The following is a 12,383-nucleotide window of genomic DNA, read 5'->3' as shown; positions in this document are numbered from 1 at the left end:
CAGGAATTTAGAGCACGTTCAAATAAATTGTCCTCACAGATGAGTGGTTTACATTGCATAAACAATTCCATTTACAAGAAGAGCTTTTGAGTTTCCTTACATTGTGGTTAACTAAAATACTTTCATATAGTCTTACTTTATTGACATGGGATTACTAAGGTAATCATAATAAAAAGCAGAGGTAGGACAACAGACGGAAAGGCAGAAAGGTGAAACACAAAGAGAAAATAAGAGAGTAAGAGTAAGATTTGGGCTGGGGAGCTTAGGGGGGAAAAGGGTTGATTTCAGAGCCATGTTAACACTCCAAAGACAGCTGAGGGAGGTCCAGCCTAATTTCTACAGCCTGGCTATTACTCTGAGCAGAAGGCAATTAGTGTAGCCATGAAAGTTAAAGAAACATGCAGAGAGGAGCTCTTTTTCATACAAAACAGTAGCTTTTCTCAGGACAAAGGAAGTGCCAAAGGAAAAAAAAAAAGCTAAACAAGATATTTTCATAACAGTGGCTTTACTTAACACTGCGCTGCCTCTGGAACCTGTAAATTTCCAAGTTGAGCTAATAAGTAGGACCCATGCTGATTGCAGATTTTTGGCTTTCAGACTACTCTGTGAGATTAATTTAATTTAGAGTCAAAACATTTGCAGATTTTCTGCATGAAGAAATGCACATTAAAAACCATAATCCAAAGTTTTCACTACACTGACAGTGCTGTGAATCCATGTGAGACCTTCACCCAAAGTTGAACTAGCTACACATTTTTGTATTGTATGAAAAACAGTGCCCTCTGGCTTCACATTAAATGGAAAAAAAGAAAACAGTTTAAAGAATAAAACAAGTTAACTGATTCCTATAGCCAGTATAGAAACATATGGAAAATTCCATGACAGTTCTCTAACTACCCTAATCTGTCAAGGACTCGTCATCATATTTCAGATGTTATGAATACTGAGATCACTTGATATTCAACTTAAAATATAACCCTTATCAGACAGTTGTGCATATGTCATGAGAAACTGAAACTCGGTGAAAAACAAAGAAAACCACTAAATTTCTTCTTCAGAACTGTTTTGTTCACAAGATATTTGTTTAAAGATGGCAAAAAGCCTCATTCAACCAAAGCCATGCAAAGGAGTTTCAATTTTGCAGAACGTTAGAAAAGAGATTATGTAGAAATGGAAAAGATTAGAAATTCAAGAGAATTATAATTTTTTTATTGCTAAAACCCACATATACAGAGAACAACTTCCTGATGTACTAAAGCTGAAAAGGAAAGATGTAAAAGAAAATACTCAGAAGTTGAGAACTATGCAAAACTAGTGACAAACTAGATTTACCCAACAAAGCCTACACTGCCTAGAAAAAAACACATTTATCCACTCATGCTCTGCCTCCTGTCAGGGCACGGACAGGATGACATTTTGAGACAACTAGACTAGTTTCTAGATCCAAGTTTCTTCTCCCACTCCAAGTTACACCTGGTATATTTCAGAACCGATAAACATCAGGAATTAAAATACTTTGTATCATTAATATGATTATTTGTGCTATTTAAGGTTGTGCTGGGGAAAGCACATTGTCCTGTTTGAGACTGCAAAAGGATAAAGAAGCAGCACTGTGTACAAGGCCTGGCAAGAGAGAAGGTTAGCAAAGGAGGTGCACACACATGTAAAACATATCTCTATGATACAGAAAACAATGATTATCCAAATGGATAATTTCATGATTTAATGTAAATTTTTACACCCTTCAGTGTCTTCACAATTCCACACTTGAGTAGAAGTCTAGCCTAAGTGATACCTACAAGGCAGTATTCCAGTTCCATTTTTATTCAGTTACCTGCCCCAAAGTATACTATAGCTTGATACTCTGACAAATATCTACTTTTTACAACTGCCTTTTAGTATGTGAATTGACTACCTTTGCAATGAAGCTGCAACTTAATCTGACAAAACCAGCTACAGGAATAGCCTGCTGATTAAAAGTACACACATCTTTTCAAAGATGTCACTATCTGATTCATGTACACCATCACAGCAGCAGGAGAGATGTATTCTCCATAAATAACGCTGCAAAACCTAAAATCCTTTTAGAATAGAACTTCTTTTCTGCATTGGTAATTGCACCCATTCCTAAACAGAATTGATTTATGGTGTCTTTTTAATGTCTGAATTGCTATACATGAATTTACACAGCTAGGCATATATTTTCAAACTCTCTTGTGTTTAAAGCAATTATTTTGCATCTATATCTAAAATGACACTGCATGTTCTCAGTTGGAATTTTAGAAAACTCACAGTCACATTAAACAAAGAAAATGTTCCTTTAAAACTCTGTTCTACAGCAACTACTTCTGCAAAGGGAATTCTCTAGCATGCTTAATTCAGAAGAAAAAATACAAGACTAATGCCATTTTGTACAGAAAAAGGTTCAGTTACATAGTCTAAATATAGATCATTGTTAAATCAGATAATTTACACCTCTGTTGAAAACTGAACCTCAAAGTAATTCCTCACATGAGACCTGTTTGCTGAATCTCTTGGACACTTACTCTAGTGCTCTGGTGTCCCAAGTTCATCCCTGGACTGATGTTTCCCACTTCTTCATACATCACAGCTGCACTAACAGGCAGGGTTTTCTTAGAAATGGGATTCTAATAACTTTGAGTACAAAACTGAAGTCACTTTGGTTCATCTATCATAAATCCTCATTTAGTAATGGATGCTAAAGTCTCTTTAGAGATTTTCCACCAATCAAACATGGTAGGTGGTTTCCATTAGAACCACAACAATAAGAAATGAGGGAGCACACAGCTATGCTACAGACTGCCACCTACTAAACAATGCTGACATTCAAGTTTTGAAGAGGATACTGGTTCTAAAAAATACAACACACCAAAGACAAAAGCATGCTCTAAATAATTTTTATAAGCAGACTGAGGGAGGGTATAGCATTCAGGCTCTTCCAATGAAAACATGAGGCAATTTCCCCAAATCATCAGTGATGTATCTCAGTATGCTATAAAAAAATCCCAAATGCAACATTACAGAGGTGAGCTGAGCCAATCCTCTCAAAACTTCACCTTAAGACTTCTCTCACATTTTACATCGATGATATCAACTACTTTAACATTCATCTCCTCTTGCAGTATTGCAAAAATAAGAGGTTCATTAGCTTCTAAATATGGCTATTTCTGTAGATAACTGTTCTCCCTTTATTTATAGATGCACAGTCACCTTCATAGAGGGAGAGACTAAAAATAATGCATTGATGCTTGCTAAAGAAGTGTGAAACACTGGGGAAAATCCCTATCTTCAAATTCTTAAGAGACTTGCAAAATTACACCCAACCAACCACTCTCAGAGAAGATTTGGAGATTTTGGAGATAAGCCAGGTCATATCTGGGAGCTAAACCCACAAAGGGTTAGCTACTGAAAGGCTGAGTAACACCTGCCCAGGGGCAATGACTACAGAAGTCAATTCTCCACTCTGACACAAGGAAAGGAGTCAGACTCCTCCAATGCTAGCCCTGAATTCTGATCAATGAATAGCAGTGTAATAACAGGAATCGAAAAAATGTGAACCCTTAAGGCCAAGATTCACTTCTTAAATGAACATTGGGGTGATAAACAGAGAGGATTGCCTGCCCCTCAGTCCCTCTTCCCAGGCTATTTCTAGAGCGTTTATATTAAGTAGCTGCAGAGCATGTGCTGCTGTGCTGTGAGTTCCTTGAAGCAGCAATGGTATGAAATTGTCTTGATTCTTGTTAGTCCCACTGCTGCCCACAGGCATATAAGTAGCAACAACGAACACAGACAAGTCTGGGCAGTTTTCCTTCTGGTACTATTTGGGAAACCCCAAGCATCAGCAAGTAGCTGTGTGCATACAAATCCCACAGAATCAGGAGCACTTGCCTCACATTCGTAAGATTATTTAGAACCCTAATTTCCATTAACACAAAAATTCAGTTTTTAAGATTATAATAACTAGAAGTTGCTTTAAAAGTGACACAGGAGGTTTCATTGCTTCTCTCCTTTCCTCAAACACTTAATTATTAGAAATTTTTGACATTAGAATCCCACAGAGGTCAAGAGCAAACTTACAGGCATTTTTGAGTAGATGAATGTATTATGACTTTAGCTTAAATAATCTTATACAGCTCAATTTTAAAAATATGATTAAAGCCCCCTTGTATTCTAGTAGCAAGATGAAACATTTTTAAGATCTCATAATCAACTCCTGAAAATTAGAGCACAGAACATTCCAGAAACACTAGAGAATTCAGAAGTGGCTTGCTTCAGAAAGAATTACTACACTTATGATTTCCTTTTATAGTCTTAATAAGCTACAGTCAGAAAACTAGAAAAAACACAGCTACTCAAAAAGCAATTTAAATTCTTCAATTAGAAAAAAAACTAAAAAGGCTTTGTAAAGAAAACACTAACCATTCAAACTATCCTTCCCCCCCAAAAAACTTAGCTCAGTTAATAAAGACATGTATCAGTGTTATAACTCTGACCTAAGACATGGCATATGTTTCCCTCTCCAGTGATATGTTGATATTGATTTGAAAACAAGGTAACGAATCACTTATTTCTTTTGCAATAAAGTTTGTCAAGTTAAATCCCTTGAAATAAGCCACACGAAATGGTAAGGCAAACAGGCCAAAGGATACCAGTCTGATGACCAGCAAAATATACTTCTAATTTCATTTGATACTAGTTCATTAGCTGTGCACCGTGTTATGTTTTGATGTTCACTAAGCAATACAAATCACTCAGCCTGCTTGTTGAGAACACACAGCAAAGAGCAGGAACTGCAAAGGGACTAAATCCACTACGGCAAAAATAGAGTTAAAGAAAATGCTTTCAGTTTCCAGTGCTGAAAGAGGCCAAACAGCTTAACTATTATGTCTTCAGCTGAAGGAAACAACCTGAACATATGTAAGTTTTTCAACAATTTAAGTATTCATAGAACATTAATTGGGCAGGAAATCAATATACATACAATGATGTCAGGTATATGCAAGAGTCCACAGAGATAAAACAGCATTCAGCAACAAAATCCATACAATTTCATACCCTCTCCTCACCAGTGCTGGGTTACTAAACCCCAGTGAAAAAGGCAAGGTTATTTTATTGGTGTTATACGATGGCAGTTAGCGATAAAAACTGTAAGTATTCCAGAACTGAAGACAAAGGTTTGAGTTTTCTTTGTTTCATTCAGTATTTTCGGCTGATTCCAGTCCCACTCTGGAGGAAGACTGCCCTCCTGTGTCCACCCACCACCACATGCTGGGCTGAGACAGCCCATGCAGCTGGAATCACTTCAAGATGGCTATTTTATTTATTTCTAGGTTTTTTTGTTAAATAATCACATTACTGATTCAGAGAGTGAAATTAGCCCACCAAATGTTTGCACAGAAATACAAGGCTGGTGAACAGCAGGCCTGTTCCTAGTGCTCTCACAGAAGGTGGTAATGCTTGCTAGTTGGCATCAGGCCTAGAAAGCCATTCTGGGCCTTTAAAATGGCATCGCTGTTTGCAGCTGCTCTTTGCTCTTAACAGAGGCTGCTTATTAAAAGCTCCTAAATTGTTCTATGAAGTCCTAAAGGAATAAAATGCTTGTTAGACACCTTGTAATAAGGTTAGCTTTACTCTTCCGTAGCAGCTCTTTGTGCTACTGCAGCTGTATGGCACCTATCTTCAGAAAGGTACAGATAAATCCAGAAGTATGAACCCACAATCACCTACTGTCATATTGTTCCCATGTCTGGAAATCTCTAAGTGCTTTATAAATAAACATGAAAGAAAACAAGCATTTTAGCACTGGAAAAACCAGGGTACACAGCAGTCTCCTGTAGGAAGTCAGTTCCCAGTGAGCTGGCTACAGGAGTGACTTCTGGATTTCTGCTTTTAACAATGCCATTCGGTAAGTTAAAAAAAACAAATGCTCTTAATTTGGTAGAATGCTTGATATTCACAGAGCTAACTGCATTTGAAAACATTCAGGAAATCATCCAGCCTCCTATGAGCATTACACTAAAGCACTACAAATCTAGTGGTAAGGGAAAAGCTTTGGTTTTGACAGTATTCAACAAAACAGAAGAAGCACTTAAATAGTCATATAGGCAGCTCTAAGCAAAATCCAGGATTTGTATGCTAGCAAACACAAGACTATTGTTATGGTTCTTGAACAAAAAGCAGTGTACAGACTGGTAAGTTTGATACATGTCACTGAGCTCGTGTGTGTGCACATGCCTGAGTGCATGCACAACATGCCTTGAGATACATTTCTGTTAATTGGAATAAAACTTATCACTGAATGATCCTTCAATTATTTATTCAGGAAATACATGACACTGAGTCAACTTCAAAAAAAATCTCACAACATTATTATTCACCTATAGACTTACCCAAACATGCCTGTAGTTACACGAGTACCTAAAGCAATGTTTTCAAACACGTGTGCCTTGGTTTTTACAACAGCATTTGCTTCATTTGCTTAAAAATAAGAATCAGTACCCATTTATGGGAATCCTAAGCCTTTCATCCGTGCATGACATTATCACAAAAAAACACTACCTCTTTTCCCCTACTTAAAATACTCTTTTACACTACCTTCAAAAACCATTACTAAAATCCCTTTTTTACATGGAATAAAAAAGGCATTTTTTGTTCCATGTAAACAAGTAACAAGAAAAATAACAAGAGGGGGAGAAAAAAGGAAGCTATTTGTGCATCTGGAGGGCATGCACTTGTTCAGTCTTTACTTATGAGTCCAGATTATTTTTTTCTCACTTATTGCCTTACAATTTTTCCTTTGTCACTTTGGGGATCAACCATTTAGTTCTGTTTATAGTCTTCAACCACAAAAATTTCACAACAATTGTTATAAAGTGATGCTTTTCCTGCAATTGTGCTTTTCCTTTGACTGGTTCAAGTAAATAAATAAATAAAGCAAATAAATAAATGTATTTATAGGTGTTTTTATTTATATATATATAATGGGAGAGAGATTCTTGCATGGTAACAAGCAAATCAACCCTCCTCACTTCCTCTTGCATTCCTCATAATACAAACTTACTAACACTTCAAAACAATTACTGATGTGAGACAGTCTTAATTTAGACTAAATATTCTTCACATAGAAACATAATTGAAATAATTTAAAACTTTGTAATAATCTCCTTTGTGGAAGTTTCAACATTGTTTCGATTTAAGTTACTGTTTTCCCTCCTGGTAAAGAAGCAACATGTTTTCATTCATGGAGAGACATCATAGATGTTATTTCCCCACAACTTTCATTTACAAAAAAAGTTGGAAAGGAATATTGTTTATGTCAGTGTCTTAATTTTTCTAGTTGTGTACCTGCATTATCAGTCTCTAAAGTTTGTTGAACACCTAGTACTACTTGGCAAACAAAAGAACTTACATCCAACTTCCAAATTAAATCAGTTAATGTATTGCCACTGGACTCTTAATAGTTTTCCTTTCTATAAAAGAAACTAAGCACTAGTAAGAAGAGCTATGATAATTAAACTAGAAACCAGTGAATCTCACATACAGCCAGGGTTCACCTCCTGTCAAACACAATACCTCTGGAGAAGATGCTTGAACAGGAGCAGGAACCTCCAGTGCCATACACATCCCCTGCAGCACAAGGGGAGTGTCCCAGCAAAAACCTAAGCTTCTATAGTACTCAATACACTAAAGAAATAAACATCTGGATAGACAGATGATTGTCTATATCAAACTCCTTTCCCTGTTATCTTTTTGCCATAGGAAAGAAAGACAAGCCTTTAAAGAGAGTGGGGCAGTTAGAGCAGCTTGCTATTGGCATAGGCTAGATTATGCAAACACAGGTCAGTATTAATTACAGTGTCACTAACAACGTGCAATGATACACCAGGCAAGAAGTCTTTGGAATTCAATATTTAAGGACTGTTTCTCTCCTTAAAGTCACAGCAGGACAATATTGTCAAAACAGCACAGACTTGTGTCCAAGGTTTACAAAACAGTATTTTCTGTCCAAAGTTTATGATACAGTATTTTCTTTCCAATGTGTATTCAGCCAGTTAGCAAAAGGGGAACACAAATTGTGCCTGAGATGTCTTGGAATCAAAAATCAATTGATTTTGAGACACAGATTTAGGTGGCATATATAATTGTCACATTTAATGTCTGCAAGTACAGAGTACTTGTCTGTTTGGAATTTAAGCATGATTTTGGTATACCTAGTTAGGATTTACAAAGCAGAACATTGTTTCTGTTAAGATAAGGCCTCAGCCCAACTGAAGACAAGTGAAGCTGGTACAGAAGCTGGTATGGCCCTTAAGACAGGACAGAGGGACAGAGACAGCCAGCACTGCAATAAGAACAAGCAGGTGGACCATTTGTAAGACCAGGTTCTCACTCCCAGGACTCTCAGACCTCATGACCATAGGGAGGTTCAAATCCAGCAGCTGCACACCTTGAGAAAGGCCTGTGACATGACAGAGGAAAAATAAGCCATTCCTAAAACAGTACATCAAGACACATAACTGCATTTTGGATCAGTACTTGAACATTTTTCTGAAGTTATCCCTCAAGATACCTTCGTGGCCCATTCCAATGACTATCGTGTTTTTCATTCAGCAGTTTCAACTCAATTACAAGCACCATTTTGAACCTGAGGGCACATATCTAATGTAGTATAACCTTATCTGCTGCTTCAGTAACTAGATTCTCCTTCTGCAAGGTCTCTGTTGACTCAAAGAAGGACAAAGCAGACCCTGGCAGTACCAGTTAACAAGTATAATATCCTATCTGCTGGCACAGGGTCTCTAACAGAAGTGCAGGGGGGGAAAAAAGGTCAAAAATAAGATAATACTCTCCCCTCAGACAGCACTTTGTTCACACACTGCTTTTTAGTTCTCAGAGAAATCAATAGTGCTCCTAAATTACAAATTCCACAAATCCGGGTTTTTTGTCCGAGACAAGAATTTTACTCTTGTCGTAGAACATTCTGACAAATAATTTTGAAAAGAAGATTGATAACAAAGACTTTATTATCCTTGGTCTCCAAGAACTTTTTCATTTGTTTTAAACCATATTTTACCTCCTACTCAAGGCCTACAAAAAATGTTCAGTAGTCACAAGATTGCAAAGAAGAATTCTCATTACTAACTGCTATGTGGAAGGGGCACCATTTGTATTTGCCATATTACTGGAAAATGACATATTGCTTAAAGCTTTTTGACAATTACTTTTGACAAAACAGTTGAGCTGCAAACTTGCAATACAAATTAACTAATGCAAAGCAGTTTATCTCTCCAAACTTCCAGGAACACAGAATAATACCAGCAAATAACTTCACAAAGCTTTCTAGAATGGCTATGCATTTTAGAGAGGGACACAGTATCACTTTTCAGCTGGATGTTCTTGAATTCTGTTTGTGCTACAGCTTTGCAGTTCAAACACAGTAAGGTTCATTGCTGTTCCTCTCAATGAAATCTCACATTTTTATCAATGAAAAGGAGATTAGTGTTTTAAGGAAATAGTAACTGAACAAAAGGAACAAGGGATGAAATCTTTCCATTATCAGTAAAACATGTATTCAGTAAAACTCTCTATCAAGCTATGTCTTTGATTATTAAACCTTTGCATAAGCAGTATAAAGGATAAAACTGCTGCTCACTAGGACCAAGCAAATTCTTCCTTGCAAGAAGCCCACAAATAATAGCAAAAAAACCCTCATACCCCAGAGAAAAAAAACCTTAAAAAATACCTATACTATGAGTCTTCAAGTGAAAATAGGCAGCCATGATTAACTGTGTATTCCTTATGGCAATAATTTAATCATGCTGAGTAAAACCAGAGAAAAGCTTCCTTAATTTGCTAGATAATCCACAAGCAATTTCCTTATATGGTTGGAGAGAAATCATTGCTCTATGCTTTAAAGCTGGAAGACAAATGGCCTTTGAAACAGAAATCATTGTTACTAACTGGAATAATAAAAGTCTTGCATCACCACTGTTACACATTCCTTTCATAGAATGTGTTGCATTTTCTCCTGAGAGGTAAATCACCAAATCAGTAAATTAACAGTGCAGCTTTACAGGGAAATGGGAGACACAAAGGAAAGGTATTTAGGATTTTTAGGGTTTTTTTTAAAGTCCTTAAAACTGCATCAGATTTTAAAAAAACCCAACATATATACTTGAGCTTGTATGTTTTGGGTAAAAATGAAAACCTGTTTTGTCAGTGTCTGATCACTTTACAATGATCTGGTGAAAAAAAATGAAATACCAAACAGAGCCTAGCTAAGAGCTCTGACTGCAAATTCTGTACTTAAAATTCTAATGAATTCTTCTAGATATGACCATTTGGAGCTTACATCACTCAGGGAATCTGCCTTTCCTTATGGAAAAGCTAGACCCTACTTAAGAGCAGCCCTCAGCACTAGAGACTACTCACAACTTTCTGGCAGAATGAGACAGGTACGAAAATATTTCTTGAAATTTGCTCCAACTCCCAACACTACAGACATAAAATTCTCATAGTATATTTTCCTCTGCAAGATGCAGCTCCAGGAGTATTGATTGTTAGGGAAGCACGAAAACCACATCCTTTCACTTTTACTGCAGTGTTTTGGAGTGGGTTTTTTTTTCCAAACTCTTATTAATTTTTTTGCAGCACACAGACCATATACTACTTGTATTTTGACACTGCAAATGGTCTACAATCAGACTACAGTAAGGGATAATTCAAAATTATAAAATATTAAGCATCCAAATAAACCTAACTCATCAGCTGCCCATGATAAAAGTGACCAGCATAGTTATTTGCCTAAATTAACAAAATCCAGCCCTGCATAGTACACCTATTTTTCATTTACTATATATTTACCATAAATTTATAGACAACAGACCTGAAAAAAATTACTTTGTATTTTGCTGCAGTTCAAACATTTTCATTCACAAAATGGAGAAAAAAAAAAGAACCAAATAATTTTTGAAGTTTATACTTTTTGAATTCTAAACAATTTTGATGTTAAAAAAGACAAATGAAGGACAAAACCAGCAAAGAAGTCTATTCATACTCTACAGCAAAGCAGCTCAAAATTTGGCACAAAAAGAGCATAACTCAATGAGTAGGATGACTTATCACTTAGAACCTTGTCCATAAAGAAAGTGAAAAATTTGCCACAGCCAGAAAAGTAGCAATTTTTAACACCATAGTTCAAGCAGACTCATAAATAAAACTACAATCATCCACATCACTAGAAAAGTCACATTACAGAATTTCCACTGTTGGGAAAATATTACAAATAACACTTGCAATTTATAAAATATGAGAACTTCCTATTGCCTTTGGCAACTCCTGCCAGCAATGCTTACCTGGCAACAATCCAACCTGAAGCTTAGAGGCTAATGTAATCCCTAGTTTTCTCCAATTCAAAGTCCACAGAAACCTAATTTAGAGTTCACTCATTTTTGCACACACAACATACATAAAAATATTCATAAATTTAACTTCTCTTTTCTTATTCATTAATCACATCAAACCAATTTCAGTGTATTTTGGATTATATAAGGATTCAAGCTCTAGAAAATTAAATCCTGGTTACATCTTACCCAGAACATTTCCTGCAGGTACTTCTTCAAGATCTTCAAGTTCTCTTCCCATAAGCAAATAGAGATTCTCCAATGTACAGCAAGTCATATGAGGCACTGCTGGCAGATCACTTGTAGGAGAACACTGGGATGACAGCTGCACAGAGTAAACCAACAACGTTTGGGTATTTTTCACTTAATACTGATAAAAACTTGCACAAAACCTCCTTGCATTCCACAGCCAAGAAATACATTCTAAAGCACTTTCATTTCAAACGTTAGATATCAAAAATCAACATAGACTTCCAAAAACCCAGACTTGCAGCAAATGAGTAAATACTACCAAGAAGATAAAAAATAATGCTTCCTTTGGTAAATTTTAGGTGTGTACTGCTTCTATCCAAGTTTTCATTACCACCGATAAAACAAATTCAAAAATAATGAACTTCTATGATCACAATCTCAAAACATTAACACCATTTTTTTCAATACTATTATGCACCTTCTGTTCCCCAAAAACATTGGGTTTTCCTTCATAATTGTTTTTGCATTAAAATATACATACACTGGATTTATTTTGAGCTAATACAACACTATACTTAAAATTATTTTGGAAATGTTAAGGTTTATAATGAGTTTACAGACACAATCAGCTATTAGCACAACCACCTAAATTACTTCGATACTTTTTGGAACTTTTCACGTGAATTCTTTATTTTTTGACTGAGCAAATTTAAGAAGTTTAGCCATCAATGTTTCAAAAGAATCCCAAGCTATTCTAACAGTTCACTG

At 36.1% G+C, this 12,383-nt stretch overlaps 1 protein-coding gene across 1 annotated transcript in view; it reads right to left on the bottom strand.

Annotated features, from left to right (window-relative positions):
- The window catches only part of EFTUD1 (elongation factor Tu GTP binding domain containing 1), a gene marked incomplete at its 3' end in the record, with an annotated part of 46,180 nt that overhangs the window by 15,032 nt on the left and 18,765 nt on the right, over positions 1 to 12,383 (bottom strand). The window contains exons 13-14 of the mRNA XM_009074930.1: positions 12,382 to 12,383; positions 11,613 to 11,748 (exon numbers count right to left, since the gene is read on the bottom strand). The exon at positions 12,382 to 12,383 is cut by the window's right edge and continues 183 nt beyond it. Coding sequence (XP_009073178.1) covers positions 11,613 to 11,748; positions 12,382 to 12,383 — 138 coding nt within the window. The remainder of the gene's footprint in view (positions 1 to 11,612; positions 11,749 to 12,381) is intronic.

This window comes from Acanthisitta chloris, unplaced genomic scaffold (genome assembly GCF_000695815.1).
Source record: "Acanthisitta chloris isolate BGI_N310 unplaced genomic scaffold, ASM69581v1 scaffold43030, whole genome shotgun sequence".
Taxonomy (NCBI): Eukaryota; Metazoa; Chordata; class Aves; order Passeriformes; family Acanthisittidae; genus Acanthisitta; species Acanthisitta chloris.
The sequence above is the reverse complement of the archived record's forward strand: the minus strand, read 5'-3'. Positions and strand labels throughout refer to the sequence as shown.